This window comes from Dissoconium aciculare (assembly GCF_010015565.1).
Source record: "Dissoconium aciculare CBS 342.82 unplaced genomic scaffold K489scaffold_4, whole genome shotgun sequence".
Lineage (NCBI taxonomy): Eukaryota > Fungi > Ascomycota > Dothideomycetes > Mycosphaerellales > Dissoconiaceae > Dissoconium > Dissoconium aciculare.
This window is the reverse complement of record NW_022984954.1, coordinates 1,158,382-1,177,720: the sequence shown is the minus strand read 5'-3', so window position 1 is coordinate 1,177,720 and position 19,339 is coordinate 1,158,382. Positions and strand designations below refer to the sequence as shown.

General features: G+C 52.2%; 6 protein-coding genes across 6 annotated transcripts; 3 read left to right on the top strand and 3 right to left on the bottom strand.

Annotated features, from left to right (window-relative positions):
• The first annotated feature begins 563 nt into the window (after positions 1-563).
• Positions 564-2,983, top strand: K489DRAFT_378790 (gamma-glutamyltranspeptidase). Its single transcript, XM_033604489.1, has 5 exons — positions 564-948; positions 1,018-1,105; positions 1,173-1,194; positions 1,254-1,567; positions 1,624-2,983. Exons 1-5 carry the CDS (start codon positions 741-743, stop codon positions 2,756-2,758), a joined length of 1,767 nt encoding a protein of 588 aa, XP_033461415.1. The 5' UTR covers positions 564-740; the 3' UTR covers positions 2,759-2,983.
• A 66-nt stretch (positions 2,984-3,049) lies between these two features.
• K489DRAFT_430334 (uncharacterized protein) lies at positions 3,050-5,434 on the bottom strand (the record flags this gene model as incomplete). Its single annotated transcript, XM_033608408.1, has 1 exon — positions 3,050-5,434. The coding sequence occupies one exon, from the start codon at positions 5,432-5,434 to the stop codon at positions 3,050-3,052; it is 2,385 nt and encodes a 794-aa protein (XP_033461414.1).
• Positions 5,435-7,353: 1,919 nt separating this feature from the next.
• On the top strand, positions 7,354-7,758 carry K489DRAFT_408759 (uncharacterized protein; the record flags this gene model as incomplete). Its single annotated transcript, XM_033607517.1, has 1 exon — positions 7,354-7,758. The coding sequence occupies one exon, from the start codon at positions 7,354-7,356 to the stop codon at positions 7,756-7,758; it is 405 nt and encodes a 134-aa protein (XP_033461413.1).
• Positions 7,759-7,858: 100 nt separating this feature from the next.
• K489DRAFT_316466 (terpenoid cyclases/Protein prenyltransferase) lies at positions 7,859-9,184 on the bottom strand (the record flags this gene model as incomplete). The annotated part of the gene is made up of 2 exons (XM_033601167.1): positions 7,859-8,291; positions 8,334-9,184. Coding segments are annotated over 2 exons (1,284 nt in total), but the record flags the coding sequence as incomplete, so codon positions are not given.
• A 510-nt stretch (positions 9,185-9,694) lies between these two features.
• On the top strand, positions 9,695-11,691 carry K489DRAFT_393679 (uncharacterized protein). Its single transcript, XM_033606784.1, has 2 exons — positions 9,695-10,666; positions 10,726-11,691. Exons 1-2 carry the CDS (start codon positions 9,851-9,853, stop codon positions 11,356-11,358), a joined length of 1,449 nt encoding a protein of 482 aa, XP_033461411.1. The 5' UTR covers positions 9,695-9,850; the 3' UTR covers positions 11,359-11,691.
• A 6,984-nt stretch (positions 11,692-18,675) lies between these two features.
• Positions 18,676-19,319, bottom strand: K489DRAFT_387855 (Fcf1-domain-containing protein; the record flags this gene model as incomplete). The annotated part of the gene is made up of 2 exons (XM_033606364.1): positions 18,676-19,120; positions 19,180-19,319. 2 exons carry the CDS (start codon positions 19,317-19,319, stop codon positions 18,676-18,678), a joined length of 585 nt encoding a protein of 194 aa, XP_033461410.1.
• Between the last annotated feature and the right edge of the window lie 20 nt (positions 19,320-19,339).

Here is a 19,339-nt window from a genome sequence, read left to right as displayed (position 1 = left end):
CTTTCAGCGGTGGCTGGCGGGCTGGCGGGCCGGCGGGCACGGATGGAATTGACGTCAGCCCCGCCATCTCCTCCTGTGACGATACTTCATTCTAATGATGACTTTTGCCAACGGACGGTCTGAGGAAGTTATGCTCAACAATGTTTTGTGGAGAGATGTTGATTCCATCAATTATTCTCGAGCGATGGAATGGGGATTATGCAATGGGATCTGTTGCAACGGCTGTATGCAACTGTAGATGGTACTTTACCCAGCTTACAGCTGCTGTTGTTCCTGAACGGAGAGAAAGGGAAATGTCTCACTCTCGAGCAACGGAGATGTATGCGCCGAAAAGAACTGCCAATTTATCGTTGATTGCTGCCACATCGCTTCAATAGTCAACGGTGAGATTTATGACAATGCGCCGCACGATGGTTACGATGTTGCGTAGAAGATGAGCGCAATCCGCCCGAATGGGTTTAGAGCGGGTGGATCAATCGGACGTGCATGATGTGCGGGTTGGTTGCTTGCGCACGCGAGGTGAAAAAGCTTAGATATTGCGATAGACTTCCCTTCCTTCTTTATTGGTTTGCAGGTTCCCTTGTTGCTCCTCTATATCCTCTCCTTTCGCCTGGTGCTTCTGGTTGCGTGCGAGCCGTGCGTGTCATTCCCTGTAACTTCGCCTTTCATTCCCCGCGACTCGTTCTTGTGCTTGTTGCGACTCGTGGAACAGCACGATTGGAGAGATCAGCGTACGAAAGATGAAAGCCTTCGGATCAACCCCGGCGGCGCTGCTGCTCCTTGCATTGTCCTCTCTCCCGACTATTGTAGCTGAGAGCTGGGATGGCTGGACGTATGGCTCCAACGGCTCTTCTTCTTCGTCTCAGGCTCGGCCGGCGACATTGCTTGATCCCGAGGGGAATAAGCTTGGTGCGGTAGCTTCGGAGTCGAGTATTTGCTCGAGGATTGGTACGTTGTGTGTCACATGATGTTGCTGATTCGGTTGGTGCGCGAGCTGATCATAGTGTCGAGTTACAGGCACCGATGTTCTCCAGGATGGGGGTAATGCGGCGGATAGTCTGGTCGCGACGACGCTTTGCGTGGGCGTGATTGGGATGTACCACAGGTGAGAGAGTTCATACTGCGATGGAAGGGTATTCGAAGATGCAAACAAGCTGACTTGTTCTCGACAGTGGAATTGGTGGAGGTGGCTTTGTAAGGCGATAAAGTACACATTGCGCGATATTTCCAACGATTGCTAACCCGTTCTACAGATGCTTGTAAGAAGCGCAAACGGCAGTTACGAATTCATTGACTTCCGAGAGACGGCGCCTGCAGCAGCGTTCCAGGACATGTACAATAACAACACGAATGCCAGTATCTACGGCGGTCTGGCCAGCGGCGTTCCAGGAGAGCTTCGCGGATTGGCTCATCTTCACCAAGGTTATGGACTCTTGCCCTGGAAGCGATTGGTCTGGCCTTCGGTTCTGGTCGCTCGTAATGGTTTTCCCGTCACACCAGACCTTGTCCGATACATGGCTTCCGCCATTGTTGGCATTGATAATTTCTTGGTCAACGATCCTACTTGGTACGCAATTCTGTCTACATTGAGCGACACCTAGCAAGACTAATGCGAGGCTCCAGGGCCATTGACTTCGCGCCGAATGGGACTCTGCTCGGTCTCGGCGACAACATCACTCGAAGGAGATATGCCGACACTCTCGAGGCCATCGCCAATCGTGGGCCCGATGCTTTTTACACTGGACCCATCGCCCAGACCACAATTAAGACGCTTCGGCAAAATGGCGGCACGATGACATTGGAAGATCTCAAGAACTATACCGTCGCCATCCGTCCTCCGATGAACATCACCTACAGGAATTACACAATCCACAGCACTGGAGCGCCCTCCTCTGGTACCGTCGCCCTATCAGTGATGAAAATCATCGAAGGCTACAAAGACATCGGCCAAGCCGCCACCCTGAACCTCAGCACACACTACTTCGACGAAGCGCTCCGCTTCGCCTATGGTCAAAGAAGCCAACTCGGTGATCCTCTATTCGTGAAGAACTTGGATGAATATCAAGCCGAAATGCTCGACGCAGACACAATCTCCGCCGTGCGCTCCAAGATCAACCCTCTCCGAACCCTAAACGTCTCCGACTACGACCCTTCCGGCTTCGAGTCCCTCGTAACACCCGGAACAAGCGCGGTCGTAACCTCCGACGTAACTGGCCTCTCCGTCGCGCTGACAACAACAATCAATCTGCTCTTCGGCTCCCACCTGATGGTTCCCGAGACGGGCGTCATTCTCAACAACGAAATGAACGACTTCAGCATTCCCGGCTCATCCAATGCTTTCGGCTACATCCCGAGTCCAGCGAATTTCATCCGTCCGGGAAAACGTCCCCTGAGCAGCATCACCCCGGCCATCGTCGAGCACGCCAATGGAACTCTGTATTTTGTCGCATCCGCTGCTGGTGGAAGTCGAATTATCACTGCGGTCTTGCAGAATCTATGGCATGTCCTAGATCAGAACATGACGGCTCCACAAGCCATCGCGATGCCGCGGTTGCATGACCAGTTGGTGCCGAACGTTGTGAGTTTCGAGTATGCGTATGATAATTCGACGGTGGCATTTTTGAATTCGAGGGGACTGAATGTTACTTGGGTTGCGCCCGGGCAGAGTTCGGCGCAGACGTTGCGAAGGCTTGGGAATGGGACTTTTGAGGCGGCTGGGGAGTCGAGACAGCTTAACAGTGGTGGTTTTGCGGTTTGATTGCAAGCGGATGTATGTTTTGTGAGGAGGGATCTATGATATCTCTCACATTTATTAGAATCAACAAAGGTCATGACGACGGAACGAGATGTAGAACCAGCGTATTCTCAAGCCTCGCTTCAGGCTGTTGGTCTCTTATGAGGGCAGTGTGACGCTGCGAATGATAAAACGTGCAAGCTATGTGGGTATCTTGTAAAGAAGCAATTGCAAACATCAGCAGACGATCGCTCTCTAGGTAAGCAAGCCTTCAAGCAAGAACCTCAAACGAACTCTGAATTGCAAATAGATATGTCAAACTTTTCGTGCCTCCTCTTCAAGAGCAGACATGCGAACAACAAACTCCTTCTGCAACTCGCTCAACCACTCCTTCAAATTCTGATCATTCATTTTGCCTTCTTTGGCTTGTATCAGATGCTCCTTGAGATTCAAGATGAGCTTTCTTCGTCGTGCCTGGATCAATGCCCGAGTGTACTTCTTGGTTTTATTGGTCTGCGCCTCAAGGACTCCCGCAATATGCTCGGCTTGTTCAATGACATCGCGCGGCAGGGTGACGACTTTGGCAAGTTTGAGCCCGTAGTGCTCTTCTTGGACTTTGCCGGCGGAGACTCGGTAGAGCATTTCCATCCGGTCTTGGTCAGGTGGGAGGTTGACGGCGAGGTGAAGGTTGATGACGCCGTTTCGTTCGGATAGAATCTCGGCCAGCTCGCGGAAGTGTGTTGCGAACCATACAAGTGCTCGACTGCTGACGAGTGCTTCGGCGATGGCGAGGGCAATGGCCAAACCGTCGCGTGTGCTTGTGCCGCGCCCGAGCTCGTCAATGATGACCATGCTTCTGTGGTCGACGTTGCGGAGAATGAAGGCTGCCTCACGCATCTCAGCTGCAAAGGTGGAGACATTGGCTTCGATGTTGTCGTCTGTCGAGATGCGAGCGAACAGTTGGTGCGTGATGGGTACTGAAGCGTACTCGGCTGGTACGAAACTTCCAATTTGCGCCATGATGGCTATTAATGCCACGGATCGTATGTATGTGCTCTTGCCGCTCATGTTGCAGCCGGTGATGATCTGAAATCTGTTCTGCTGAGTAGCGTATATATCGTTCGGGATGAACTTGGTGCGATGGATCACTTCTCGGATCGGGTGTCTGCCTTTTTGGATTGCTAGTGTTTCGCCAAGTTGTGGACGGACATAATCATGGCTTGTGGTTAGTTGTGCGAATGATGTGAGCATGTCAAGTAATGCGATGCTTTCACAAATCTTGAACAGCTTTTCCATATGTTGTCTGCAATTCGTGATGAGTTCTTGTACGGCTTGATCGCTCAGTAGCAAGACTTCAACATGCGCGTCCCCCGTCTTTTGGTTTCGTTTGACCAAATCGAGTGTCTGACACTCGATGACATTTTTGCGGCGGTAAACATTGATGAAGATGGGTGGCAGTGCTCGGTCGTCGAGATCTTCGACTGCAATGCGGAAGTAGAATTGTCGGACGCTATCGAATTTGGTTTGCAGAGGCAATTTGTACTCTTCTGTGACTTCTGCCATGTGGGCCAGGGCATCTGACATTGACTCTTTGTATGTCTGTCGGGCGACGTCTAGTAGGCCGTTCACTCCTGATCTGACGGCGTATGTTCGCTGGTTGCGTAGGTCAAGTGGAAGCTTTGCATGTGTTGTATCTTCGTTGATCACGTCATTGATCAGGATTTGTACTGGTTCGACGTTGTGAGGAGCGCAAATCGTTGCAACTGTCCTCAACATCTCGCTTCGTGCTCCTGCAAGCGATTCGAATATAGGCTGAACGAGAGCGATGAAGTGTTTGAGCATGATGATGTTATTGACAGCTTGTTCGGTGTCTTTCAATCTCACCCGTACGGGAATCAGGATGAGTTGTGTGAGGATCTTGTCCACGTCCAGGAATGATTTTATTGCCTGACGGACGGCGAAGAACATGTCTTCTTTTGTGCTGAGCTCTTCAAGAGCTTCATATCTTTTAGCCAACGTGGCGTCATTTGTAAGTGGTTGGAGGATGTTGCTTCTGAGAAGTCGAGCGCCCATCGGCGTTTGGGTGTGATTCATCAGTCCGAAAAGACAGTCTTTGGACTTGCTGATGTGTAGGTTCTGTACGAGTTCGAGAGCATGTATGGTGGAGAGGTCAATCATCATCGAACCTTCTGATGGCTCGTAGTTGATGCGTAGTGAGCGTTGAGGGAACCGTTTTCCCAGGCCAAGCTCGACGTATTTGAGTGCAGCTGCACAACAACATACTGCGTAATAATTGCCGTGAATGGATATTTTGATGGATTCCAAGTCGTCTGCAAAAGCGAGGTAGTCAATGTATTCGAGGCCTGTGGTCTCTGCCCAGTAGCGACGATCGAGGAGGATTATGTTACAGTTGAGATGCTCAAGACTGTCTTCAATGATGGCGAACAGCTTCGACTTCGGATTGGCAGCACTGGCCACGATGAGAATGCTTGATGGATTGAATACTGAGAGCTTGTGGATCGTCTTGACGTATGTCTGTGTGTCGTTGATTTGGCTGAGGACGGCCTCGCTGGTGTCAAGGTTGACGAAGGCCAGACCCACGGTCGGAGAGATGCCGCGTGATTCGCTCAGGGCGCAGACAATCTCCTGGTTCTCCACGCCCAGGGTGGAGACACCCGTCCTCGGGCGTGAGGTGCTCATGGCTTGATCCTGCTGCGATTTATTGTTAGTGATGAAAGTGACAGCGATGGTGTGAGCTCGAAAAAAGTTACTTGTTGATGAGCTTGAGCTCAGGCCTGCTTGTGTTACGTGAGCAAAACGATATCATCTCAACTCTTCCAAAAGACTCGAGCCGGCTGTAGTCGCAGCCGGAGGTAGCTCCGCGAGCTCCTCCGATGGGCCCACGACCACAGCCTCGCCCTTCCAGGGCTTTAAGGCAGCCCGAGATGCCGTCCAGGCGGAAAGCCAGCAGACCAGAGCTTTAGGATGTATTTGAAGATCAAAAATGGCACACAAAATTTGATCGAGGTCGCCGAGCACTTGAAGACGAAGATTTCTACCACGAGCTCCAATACGACGAGAGCAACCTTAACATTGGATCTGTGAATTTTGTCAACAAGGTTGCATTGCTGTGCACATCACAAGGTGATCTTCACTCACGCGATCGCCTCACAATAGAAACACCGCTTTGGTGGATTTGTCACCTTACGCTTGTTTCGAGCACAAAGTCACAAAACCACCGTGGTGATATAATTCATCACCAGTGTGACAATGGCTAGCCTAAGGAATGCAGGATCATTACACATGCTGTACGCCGAGTGATATTTGGGCGCATCGTGGTAGCTTCCATCGGCTGTGGGGGCGTTCATCGTGGTGACTTCTCTTGTGAGGTTGTGAGCTTCTGTGCGAGTGATTGCGAACTGTGATACTCGTAATGAAGTCAGCGATGTTCACACTTGAGGCGGATCATCCACACGAGCCATTTTCAACGGGTGTGGAAGAGAATGTCTTATAGTCTCTTGGAATATGGTTTGAGGGAATCAGAAAGAGACATTGGGACGTTTGTATTCATGGATATATGGATGGATAGGACTTCGCGTGCCTATTGCAGCTTTGGGATTGACAACCCTGCCTGCTTATTTTCCCATCACCTCCCGCAAATGATCATCGCCGTCTGAACCAATGTGTAGTCTTCACCCTTACCTGCTGTACGCTCAGTCATCATACCGGTGCTGTATCTAGGTACATAGGTATGCTCCAAGGTTCAGAAGTTATAAGGACTAATCAGTCTTTCGTGGTGTTGTTGATCACCAGTCGAAGTAATCCTCAATCGCCTTGATCGTACAGCCGGTATCCCACACTAGAGCAGCGAAAGACACCACAAGCACTACCGTAATGACTGCATGCCTGCGCAATCGTCAACAAACTACTAGGTACTGAGCATGTGCTCAGTCACCAAGAACACTCACAGCACAAGCGGGCACAAGGTACCTACCTAGGTAGGTAGACGGGTAGTTCTCAGGCCCGGAGCGATGATCATTTGGGCACCTGCCGACTTGGGAATCACGCTTGGTCGTCGTCTCGATGTGATAGGAGGTGGTGGGAAAACAGCCCGAGAGCTGCGGCAGGCACACACAAGTTCCTGCCCTGTATGTATGCATGAGAAGATTATTTTCTAGACCTGTCTTCTGATCCTCTCAACTCGCATTCCAAGAGACTGTAAGGCATTTTCAGTGGGCGACCTACGTCGAATGCAAACACCGCTGACTTTTCTCCGAATGCCATAGTCCACAATCACAGCCAAGAAAAGCTCACCAAACTCGCAGCAGCACCAACAACAACAACTGCAACAAGATGTCGTCTTTGTTTTTGTCAAGATCTCGACCACGCTGGGATGTGCAGCGTGGGTCAGACAACAGCCCGTCGCAAAGTGCAGGCCGTCTGCGTTGTCATTGCCATCGTGTGTGCGTGCCTACAGTTGGCCGCTGGGTTTTGGAGCCCATTCACGACGGCGAGGTACTGGCCGAAGGCCCGCCTTTTCATTTTGTGGGCATTCCTGATGATGCATCACATTTTTGTTGCAGCTGCTGACACATCCCAGCCCGGTGATCGGCTTCGGGATGTTTCTGGTGGAGTTGATCGAGACGGTTGTCTCCTGGGAATGCCGGACTTTGGTGGATCCAGAGACCGAGCGGTTCTACATGGCGGCGGTGCTCGCCTTTTACTTCGTGCAAGCTTTCAGCGGGTTCTGCATGGCGATCAAAGATTGCCGGAAGTTGAATCGGCCCTCCTCGCAGCCGGAGGAGTACGGACTCCCACTCCACAACCCGGCGGCGTTGCTAAATTTCACCAATGTCAACCGGGGCACCGACCACTTCAGCATCACCAACAACATCAGCATCGCATACCCGCCTCCTCCCTCCTCACCAGCTTCCCGCGTGTGGGACCCTCTCTCCGGAGAGATACACGCGCCCGTCAGACGACGTGGTGGCAGAGCACGAGGTGAACGTTGGACCGACATGTGATTGTACCACGCTTGTGGGTGTATATATCATTAACCATCACAAGTCTCGTGGTGTGGCCGAGTTCGAGTCACACAACACAAATCGGCCGAGTTCGAGTGGATCACAGCCACAAGCCGCCCACCCTCACCCTCGCCTCTGCGCTGATGCACATCCCAGCGTCAATCTCCTTCACAACGCCGTTTCTCTCGAGAGCGAAAGCCGCAAGCCCCAAGTACGAGTGGTACAAGTCCGGAGGATCACCCGGGAATTTGCTGAACCCACCAAGTACGGGATGTTGGGTTTTATCGAGGAGATATTGCCTCAGAGCTGGACGGTTGTACAGTTCGGCACCACCAGGAAGGATATGAAGCGAACCACAGACCCACCAAGCATAGCAAGTATCAGCAGGCTTATGCGGTCGACCACAGAAGCCAGCGGCACAGACCGGCATTGATATTGAGTTTGAAGACGAATGAACGGGCGTGAATGTCGAAGTCGCAGCTGATTGATGGAGCGGCTCCGGATTTTGTGACATCGACGATGATGCAGCTTGACTTTGTAACAAATCAGATATTTCAGCAGCTTGTGACTTGGACAGCAGAGCGGGAGATCGAGAGTCGACAGCAATCACGTCATTCGGATCATCTTCGTCAGGATCAATCCAGTCCGTCTGTTCAAAGACAAGCCAATGGAGAGTCCGAGTTGGATCCAGCATGATTTTCTCTTGTCCAGGTTCCGAAGACAGTCCATTCGAATCAGCCTTTTGCAAGCGGTCTACAAGGTCCAACGCGCCCAGAGCACAGTATGTATACCCAGCATGTGGCTCATGGAATTTCTCATCGGCAATCCCGCCGTCATATGCAACAGCTGCATTGATACAGCGCACAAACGCATCAACGTCGACATCTCCGACGACTTCACCGTTGATGTGTAAGGGATCCTGACGAGCTCCACCTCGAAGAATATAGCGAATACCCATGGCACAATACCCGTATCGAGGATCTCGGCCGCCTTCTATGGTGCCGTCGACCAAAGTCTCACCAAAGCTCCCGTCTTGCCGTTGCATTCGTTGCAGCCAGTCCAGAGTTTCTTTTCTTCGCACGCGCTGGAAGTCATCGCCAAGAATGAGCAGAGTCGCCAAAGCAAAATAAGTTGCCGGCATGTTGGCAGGGTCCCATTTCGCATTTTCAGGGCTGGCTCGATGCTCGAAATTTGTTCCTGGCCACATTCGAAAACCACCTTGCGGATGCTGACAGCGATAGATCCAATTCACATGGTCTTGACGCTCCTGAGGGTCTGTGCTAGGCTCGTATGCTGAAAGGAGATCCAGGGCACTGAGGATGAAAAATCCTAGGTACATGCGATTGGACTCATTTCCGGTGTAATGCCTTGGAAGAAGCGTCTTGAGATTTCGAAGCCAGTATTTGACATGCCGAGGCTGATTCAGAATAAAGTGTTGGCATTAATCTTTGACGGTTCTTCTGCAACTCATCGCGCGACCGCTTGCAAGATTGCCGAAGAGAGATGTGGTTGTCAGCCTACCTTGTCGAATCGCGATGCTTCTTTTTGCGGGTCAATTTCGGCGGTTGATTGCATGTTGGAGTGATGATGGCTGATGGCTGATACGCTCTGAATCTTTTGCTCACAAGTATAATCTTCGATGACTGGGAGTCACATGCATATATTTTGATCGATCAGACTGTTGCTCACGCACCAGATCATAAATTTCCCCCTATGTCTCTTGAATGTTGGATGCTCGAGAGTGCCCGCATCGCATGACGTCGCAATGTATACGGTGGGCCATATCGACAAGACTGACAATAAGTGTGGCTTGACGCAATAATGGGATGCAGAAGACGCTAACTCAAGCTGGAAGAGCTTCCCCGGGCGCCAGAGCAACCGTTTTTGTTTGGCCAGTCCCCGCAAGCCCTGATGAGAGCTGTGCAGACAACCAGCCACACGCCCAGCCAACTCGGGACTGATCATTTGGCAACATCAATCTCATCATCACCATCAACAACACGAGCCGGACGCCGTGTAGCATCGGGATACAACCTTCTACACGTGGAAGTCACCTCACGCCGGCCAATGTAGCGGAGACTCGTGCGCCAAAATGCCGTACGACCGCACAGTGCAGCGCACGACCACAACCTCGCGCAATGGCAGATACCTTCCACCACCTCCTCCGCCTCCATCCAGATCGAGTCGCAACAACTCCGTCCTAGGCTACTGGGTCCCTTTAATCGCCATTGGAACAATCGCCGTTGGTGGATTAGCAGCATGGGTTTGGTCAGAGCGAGAAAGCGATGAGGAATATCCAGAGGACAAACCCGCTAGGCCGCCGACAGATGCTGGAGCCCCGTATCCTGGTCCTATGGGACAGAACTATCCAGCTGGAGGACCCGCGCATCCCCAGGGGGGATTCCCGGGTCCAGGTGGCCCGCCACAACAGCAGATGCCTCCGCCGGTTGGAGGTGAAGCTGCCAGCTACTACCAGGGATCGCGATCCACTGGCACAACACAACGGACTGATCAGACATTCCTCAGTCGTGTGTCTGGCGTGATCGGTCGAACACCAAGTCCGCAACAATTCTTCGACCATGCTTCGCGACAGGTCAGCGCTGGCGTCGCTGCAGCCGGTGCCGCAGCCGGTGCTGCGTTGAGCAGCATCATGGAGGATGACAGGCACGATAACCAGCCCCATGCGTCCGAGCAACGCCGTACAGAGGGCTTGGACCGTCGCGAAGAGAAGGAAGGCTTTAGCGACCACGAACGATGGAGCGAAGAGGCAGAGGAGAAGCGACGCTCTGAAGTCAGCAGCCGCAAAGACGACAAGGGAAAGAGCCGGAATAAGCGCAGCGTGGCTATTGTCCTCAGCGCTGACGTCGATGAATACGAGCACGATGACAGCTATCACAATGAACACGGCGTACGTTGAACTATTGGAATTACTGGGCCTCGATAACCTTTACTAACTTGTTTTCACAGTCTATCCTATCCCACCTTCCCGCTTCCTACGACCCAACACAATCAGACCTCTTCATCCTGATCTACACCCCTACCCTACAATCTCTCCCTCCAAGCAACTACCAACCCGCATCAACTCGCGCAACCTCTAGCCTCGGCGGCAGCTACAGCAACATCGGCACACCCGCGGTGACTCCTGGCTCCGAACTCGCCAGCATCTCGCCTCGGATCCTGCCTTCGGACTCCGCAACCTCGCACTTCGACGCTCTCTACACTCAAGCATTGGCACTCGTGCCACGCTCGAGCCACATCATGCCCTTCACCACGCCCGATGGTTACGTCGCCATGCTCCGTCACCTCGCTCCTCAGGTCGTCTACGTCAGCGACACGCTCTCCGGCAAGGACGGTGAGAGTGTCGGTGGCTTGAAGGGCTGGGTTGGACACACCGTTGTCGTTGTCGGTGATGACGGACATGGTGGCCTCGCGGATACTGAGACCGAGACCGAAGATGAGCGCGCTGGAAACGGCAAGCGGAAGGAGAAGTACCGATGGTACGAGCACTCCAGCATGGTCGGTCTGGGAAAGGAGGTCGAGATTGTGGATGCTGCGAGAGTCGGTGACGATTGGTCGAAGAGAGTTGGTGGACGGGAGTGATCGGTTTTGCGCGTCGGTCTGAGGCTCGATCTGAGAGACAGGTTGAGTGGTGATCTGGTGTGAGTATTTTATTATCTATCGAGTCGCCATGGTTTATATCGACTTGGGTTTCATCACTATCTGGCTAGTATAGGTCATGTGTGTCCTAACGAAACGAAATGACATCCGAGTTCGATGATCAGATAATAGCTGCATCTACATCCTCACATCGGGTCTTTTCTTCCTCAAGACCATCACCATTCATGTCGCGTGATGCTTCCTTCGTCCACGCTTCAGCGTTCGTTACCTAATAGATAGTAGCAAAGATTACAGCAGTTCCATCTCTCACGCTCCTACTGGCTCTTTTTCATCGATTTACAACCTCCTTGATATCAGAGAATTATGGGGATCGTGCTATAATACATGACATGCGGCAATGATCAAGAACATACTCTGCTTCTCTTCAATTATCATGAGTTTGTGTTGCCCCAGGAGCCGTGGAGCTGGAGATCGTGATTATTAGGGTTGTTACAACCCTTACCCCAACCTCGCTGCGTTCACGACCAACATCGATTCACATCAATGGGTGCTACGTAGAAAATCTGCAACCTGGAATGACCCAGCACAGGATGAATATATCGGCATGATCTGGAAGAAGGCTCATACAATACTGTGCAACGATCTGGGCAATCTGAACGAGTTGGCGATCGGGCTTGCTGGATGCTGGACTCTTCGCCTGTTTGATGAACAGATGCATGTTCCATGGATCTAGAAGCAATGTAAGAAGCGAGACTTTCGCATGCATTGACAGGGTCAAGATGGAAAGTCGTTCAGAAGTACAAACAAGTACACTCTCCTAGATAACATCAAGTCTATGAACTTATTCGATCCCACTCCACAGCGAGCGTTTACCAAAGGCATTCGTCCTCACCTGCAGCAGGGGAACACTCCCAGTCTCAAATTCCTTGAACATCACGGTCAATGCCGACAGCCTCGAATCTATACAGACCATGACCCTGTCACAGGAGAGAACGAATAAAGTATCTAGGCAGATCGGGTCTGGAGCAAGCCTATAAATCTGTCTCTGATTGTAGGCTTTGGCATCATGATTGTCACTCACTTGGTTAAAGGCTCGATATCCACAGAGAGCTCGGCTGCGAGCCACGACGCTGAGTGCAAATTTGTCTCCATGTGAACGGTGTCAATACCGACAGTATGCAATTGCCGATGTGAACGAAGCAAGTGGAGGCCGACGTTCATGGAATATTTCCGTCTCTTTGCTCATATACTTGTGTCGTCTTCGCTATCGTGTGCTTGGCGTATTGAATCTTCCAAAGATACCTATGTAGTAGTCAGAGTTCGTGACGAGAATCCCTGAATGATCGTGATCTTGCGAGGAAGCGTTTACTCGACGCTGAGGTCTGGTATCCATGCACGCAAAGGCTGGAACTCCACCCGCAGTCGTCGATATGCTCATGCTTATACCTGCAACATCGGTTTTTGTGGTTGAATCTCATGACTTTACGCGTGCTAAGTGACGATGTACGGTACCTGCGGCATGTCAGTGATGAAAATGACAATCTTCTACGACGCAAGGGTCTCCTTTTCGAAAGACCACATCTGCAACGCCTGCCCTGAAGACTTCACCCTGCAAGAGTCAAGCGACGCACACGACGCAGCACAATGATCGACGAGACATCGATGTCAGCGGCGTTCACACCGGGATTCTCGATGAACGCATCTCATAACCCGTTCGTTCGATACATGTTCCGTCGATCATGATCGACCGGGGATCTCGGACATGCCAAGCTGCCAAGAATCCGTTGTCGCAACTCTCTTTCGAGTGCTGGGGACAAGACACCCCAGTCCAGCCAAGGTTCTTGGTGCAGATTGAACGGCCAGCAATTTCATCGTCGTACCTGTCGCGACGGTCTTCTTATCTTTGTCTTGGGAAGGGCACGAGCGGACCTCCTCCTGCATAGCGTTTCATGGCGCGCCGAGGAACGAATGGAAATTGATGATGGACTTCACCGAGCGATGATGAGAATATGGGTCTGCATGCGCTGGCCTGATGGATGCGACTGAGACGTTTGAGGCAGTCCCCTCATCGCCGTCCAGCTTACCAACCACCATATTGTACACGGCCAAGGTCTGGCAAATGATTTCGACGCTGATATTGATGTTACATTCGTCGCCTGCTTGGCTCGGTGAGCGACTCGTGCGCTGCAGTATTGGCACACTCGGCTTCCTGAAGAGGAGCGCACAACGAGCAAAGAGCAAGGCCTCCTCCAAGACCTGCTCCTTGAGAGTCGCGTGAAGACAAGTTGGCTTCGCACATCCTCTCTCGACAGCAACATACGTGCACATGCCAAATCCGCAAAATCGTTGAGATGCGAGGACAAAGTATCACAACCATGCTAAATGTAGTGCTGCCACATGAGGCAGCGGTGTATCTCACACACAGCACAACAATGCAACCAACATGTCTCCCTACGACGTTTTTCTCGTCTATCCCTCTGTGAACTTTGCCTTAAGTGCCAGCAACTGCCAACGTGCGAATGATGCTCACCTGCACAAGATTGCAAGTCGCGAAGTCACATACATGATAAACCTGTCTTCTCCTGCAGCCCGAACATGCCACACCCAGCCGCAAGCACTGTCTCATCGTCGATACAGTGACGGGACAGGCGGAGTTTTGTAACCCCATTCGCATGAAGTCTCACCCACACTTCACAACCCAACGAGCTGCGACATAGTGCTTCGTCCGGACATCCGACAGTGCATTGCAGATGCTGAGGACTTTTTGTGCATATGCGTGGAACTTCCCACGTTCACACCTCCACCATCCGGATGAACGGCAGATGGTGTTGAAAGAGACAACAACCATCAGCAGACAGCTTATTCCATCACAACAGGGAGATATTACGCCAGGAATGAGAAGAATCCATCGGACGCGCAATCCTCAGCTACGCGTGGGATGATCCAGCACGTCGATGCCACGACGAGATGCCCGCTCCGAAAAGATCGAAATAGTGTTGTAATGATAAGATGTCAGCGAAATCGCACCCTCCGTGACCGGCGATGCCTGCTGCGGATGGGACGGAATCCGACCACAACAAACAGAAACAACCAAGGGAATAGTCCATTCGATAGGTTTGTGTCCAGGACGACGCCCCCATCCTCATTGCAAACAAGCGTCGAAAGAAGACGACTGCTGTCCTTGGGAGGTGGTGTTGTTATCTGTCCACATCCGTCGTTGCTCCTTTCACAGCAAAGCACGTGTAGTGGCACAGCAGGCGTTCCCTCAACCATTTGTAGAAGTGCCCTAACAGCAGTCATCCCGGCCTGCAATATGACGACCCGCCAAACTATGTTAAAGCTCCAGTACCAAAGATGGAGAAAGGAAAACCAGGGCTCAACCTTTCTCCGCACGTTCGTGCTGCAAGATAACGCTGCTAACGGTCGCCTAGAATTTAGAAAAACGGGCCATTTCGCCCGCCGACCTGTTGGCTGCGGCCTCGACCTCTCTGTTCGCGCCGGCAAGTGGAGGAGGAAGCGAGGTCCTGGACCGCCCAAGATGAGGCACACCTCTTTCCATCACAGGCGGTCGCACGGACAAATTATTGGAAGATGTGAATCTCACCGAGATGCACGCTTGTGCCTACCGAGATGGAGATTACAAGTCTTAAAATCCGAAAGTGCGAAAAAAATACAAGCTTGTGCCGTGCCACCAGAAGGCAGCACAAAGGGAGGAGGATGCCACTCGCTGCTCGTCGTCGTCGTCGTCGTCGTCGTCGACGACGTCATGCTCGGGCCACGCGTCACCCTGTGTTCGTTCGCGGCGAGATCGACTGCATGTCTTTCCTCTTGTTGCGAGATCTGCCCTTTCGCTCGCCTATGTACTCGAAGTGCTCTGTTGACGCCCGGTTGGAAGGGACGATCGATTGCACAATCGACCCAGATGACCTTTTGTTCTAGAATTGGAAAAAGATTGGTGCACTTATGATGACATCTTGTGTCGGTGTGTGTCTATGGTAATGCTGCTGCTCATCAGTGACCATCATGATCACCGGTACTGGATTTCGGCAGCTCGAAACTTTCATCCGATCACACGATGCAGGTATTTTTGCTGGATTGTGCTAGGATTGCACGGTACTGTACACAAAGCAAGGTTCTCGAGGTACTCTACTGTAGCTCTGAAATGGAGACCTGGAGAGACATTCAAGGACAGGTGTGTGTGTGTGTGTCCAGGAAAAGCTCACAGCTCTCGTATGACCCGCTGCCGCCACCAAGGTCTAGTTGGTCGCAGGAAAAATCTACAAAGTGCAAGCGCACATGTCTGGAGAATGTCACATGCAGGCCTGCATGGAGCGAAGCATCATACGGGCTCAGACTCTATGCAGGACCCCAAAGCGGCGTCGACGCTCTGCGACGGCCACCGATGTTTTGCACAAAAAGTGTCTGCATCATCGACAGGATCTTCACCATCATCAGACCTGCTAGCCAGCGTCACGACCCTGTTGATCGCGCCCACGGGCGGAGAAAGGGGACTGGAGAAGGCGAAGCAGCTGTTGAACCGGTCCCCGAAATCGCAGAGCCGCCGAATGATCAACAGCTGCAGGGATGATACAGTAGTAGTAGCGACAGCCAGCTCTCCGTGGGTGTGTGCAACATGAGCTGGGAAGCACTGCAGCAGGGGACTGCATCTTGCTTCCCCCGGCTTTTCCAAACCGGTAGGCAGCTCTCCAGCGCAGGAGTGAAGGAACCTTGGAAAGCTGGGGGTGTACAGCAGACGTGCGTAGTTGCGCGACGGGAATTGCGGCGAGCGTCTGTGCTTTGCCTTCTTTCTCGGCGCCCGTCTTTCAGCCTCAACCACATCATTATGCACGTGTTGTGGGTTGAATGGTTCCAGCACAGGGCCGATTACCCCGAAGGGTTGTGCGCCACAGCTGTACGAGACAGCTCATCTCGGCAACCGCCCAAGGGGTGCAATCAATCATCATCAGATATCATATCATTTGAAAGCATTTGTAAGCTAATATAGTTGTTGTTGTGGTCATGGGTGTCGTCATTGTTTTTCATGCGCGGGACATTTGCAGTGGCTGTAACCATTTCGATAAGGCAACCGCACGATTAAAAAATCACTATCACACAGTGGGAATAAGAATGTAGAGGCGATGATTTGAGAGAAAACGTTTCATAATTTCCCTTGACGTGTCAAGCAGTGCAGCCGCCATCGGCGCAATTGATCCTTTCGTAGCCAGTCACCCAGTTTTCACTGCGAGATGACCTCGACTGATATTAATAATACATTTGATAGGTAGGACGCTAGAAGAAGAGAGAAAGAAAAGCAAGCGGGATGCCTTTTGATAGACTTTTGGAGGACATCCATCCCAGCACCCTTGGTGGATGGGACAGATGTAGCTGCGGGAACTCTCCCCACAGGGAATGTGGTTGGAGAGCTCACCAGCTGAGCTGGAGCTGTGGGTAAGCTCGCTCACTCAGCTATGATTGACGTCGGATGATGGGTTGGATCAGGCGGCGCACAAGCTTTGCTCTGGTGTTTTTGAATTGATTTTGGCGGATGTCGGCACGCAAGACAAGTTTCGAGGAGCTTGAATGTGGTTGGGTCGGCGGTTGCGCAAAGGTATGCAGAGTGGAGCTGTTCGTTTCACACGATGCACCTCTTTCGAGGAGATAACCATCGTGCTTGGTTGGTTGCGAGTCAAGGGTGGCGCTCGTTTAGAGACCAGCCTCACTGCGCGAAGAGGAGAAGCTGCTCGCGCGGGAACTGCTGGAGCTGTTGGAGAGGAAAGGAGAGTCCTCAACAACGGGGGCAGCCTGGGTGGCAGCGACCGAAGGCGACTTGGCCGGAGCGAGCTGCAACCACGCAGCAGGTCGGACGTCGGCAGCGGTGGTGTGAGAGGCCACAGGCTTGGTGGTAGAGAAGCTGGTGCGGCGAATCTCGTCGCAGAAGCGCTGGCGCATAAAGACGGCACGGTCGCACATGTTGATGTTTGTTGGAGGTGGAAAGTGAAGTGTGTTTGGAAGTTTGTTGTTGGCTGATAGTAATCTGAAATGAAGTTTTTGATTGGGAAGAAGAGGATGAGATCTGATGGAATCCAGGGAACAGAGAAGGACTTATATATCCCGAGTCGGTCAATCTAGTGGAGGATGATGATATGTGGAGATGCGGTGCACCCTCACCACTTCAGACCTGTTGCCTTGGCCAAAACATCCCGGAGTATCTGTCAACCGATGATCGAATGCAACCACGACTTCCTGAAGCTTCCCATTTGGGTGGTAGCTTGGTAGGGGTGCTGAGATATGCAAGATGAGCGCCCAGGAGCCAAGAGCCAGGAAGGTTCCACGGCGACCAGCAAACTGCCAGAAACTCTCCACATTGCGCGTGCGCGGAATGGCGGTTAGCTCGCCCGAGTGGCAGCCGCCGGCGAATAGCACAGTTGAAATCTGAACCAGCTTGCAGCAAGGGCCAAAAAGCCAAGCTCAAGGCTAACTTGGCACGTGCTTGGCGTTGCAGCCTTAATGCTTGGTCCGCATATCGGCCCAGATATGTCACCGCAGATCCTCTGGGCATCTTCTGGTGCTGCGGAGATCTGGAAGAGGCGTAATTCCCGTGAGATGGATGCATGGGGTGCGTGGGCAGGGATACGCGGGATGATCAAGCATCCCGGTGCTCCTCCACCCACCCTTTGTCGTCTCGTATGCTGGCCCGCCACAGACCGCTCGAATGTTATGCACGTTGTTCGTGCAATCAGCTGGTGGTCCGCCCACCTCACCAGTCAGCTCGCGCAGTCCGCTCAATCAGGCCGGAATCTTCGCGCCGCGCACTGTCCGCAGCGGACCGGTGCTGTGCAGTGCAAGCGATATGGCATGATAGGACCTCCGCTTTCCGTGAAACGTGTTCGACTCGGCGGCCAACCATGACGGAGATTTGCGCAGTGGAGGAGCGCTTGACTCGTATGTCCTGTGGGGTCTGTTTGTCTTTGCAGAGCCCTGGTCTCACCCCATGACTTGACACTCCGCTCGGATTGGTAATGTATCTTCGCTTGGTAATGCAGAATGCTTCGGATCGCTTATCATTCCTGTCTTGTGGTGACGTTGGCGACTCGACAGTCACGATCCTTTGTGGTGTGGGATGTTGTTACAATCCACTATGACAACATGCTCCAAATATGTTCCTAGCTGGGAGCAGACCATATTCTGAGATATTGCGTGCCACCGGATCTTCGCTGATACGGTATCCCGATGGGTCTTCTTCAGAGTGATGCGTGGCTCGTCATTATTGAGACACTCGTCTCAATGCCAGAGAGATCCTTACTTCTCCGGGGCGTCCGGTAATCGTTCAATGACATATTTGCCTCTTGCAACACTGATGATTGGCACACCTGGAACCTTCCGCAGTCTCCTCTTCAGATCTCTGTCGTTCGTCGCCACCAAATATACACGGTGCTTCATAACACGATCCACAATGCAATCATCAGCATACGTGCCTTTGTGGTCGCACTGCAGTCGCTCCCAACGCTCATCTCTTGCGATTTGCAGCGCAATTCGGTATTTGGCACCCAATTTCTCCAATTCAGCCATGACACAAGACGTGATGATTGGTGTACAGGTGGCGTATAGAGTGTCCATCAGTGTCGGGAGAAGAGGTAGTTTATGGTGAACGGTGTGCGATAGGAAATTGGTATCGACCAGAACGCTGTAAGGTGCCTGGAGCGCAGTGTTGTGCTGGAAGAACATATTGCTCGGCGCTCGTGGACTATTCGGATATCTCTGTCAGCTGTCTGCAGTCTGCACTTTCCTATTACGAAAACTTACACATTTCGCACGAGTTGATCCTCTTCCTTCTTCTTGGGTTCGCCTTCATTCGTGAGAATGTTCTTCTTCAGCCGCGCGTCGCGTTGTCCGATCACACGCTTGACTGTTGCAAACTTGCGTGTCTTCTTTTGCACACCCATGATCGCGGAGTGTGACCGAG

What these genes read in the sequence shown, in the direction of transcription:
- K489DRAFT_378790 (XM_033604489.1), top strand. Translation starts at nt 741, where the DNA reads ATGAAAGCCTTCGGATCAACCCCGGCGGCGCTGCTGCTCCTTGCATTG. An exon ending in GTGATTGGGATGTACCACAG is followed by an intron (nt 1,106 to 1,172) that starts GTGAGAGAGTTC and finishes TGTTCTCGACAG; the next exon opens with TGGAATTGGTGGAGGTGGCT. An exon ending in GAATTGGTGGAGGTGGCTTT is followed by an intron (nt 1,195 to 1,253) that starts GTAAGGCGATAA and finishes CCCGTTCTACAG; the next exon opens with ATGCTTGTAAGAAGCGCAAA.
- K489DRAFT_393679 (XM_033606784.1), top strand. Translation starts at nt 9,851, where the DNA reads ATGCCGTACGACCGCACAGTGCAGCGCACGACCACAACCTCGCGCAAT. An exon ending in GCTATCACAATGAACACGGC is followed by an intron (nt 10,667 to 10,725) that starts GTACGTTGAACT and finishes TTGTTTTCACAG; the next exon opens with TCTATCCTATCCCACCTTCC.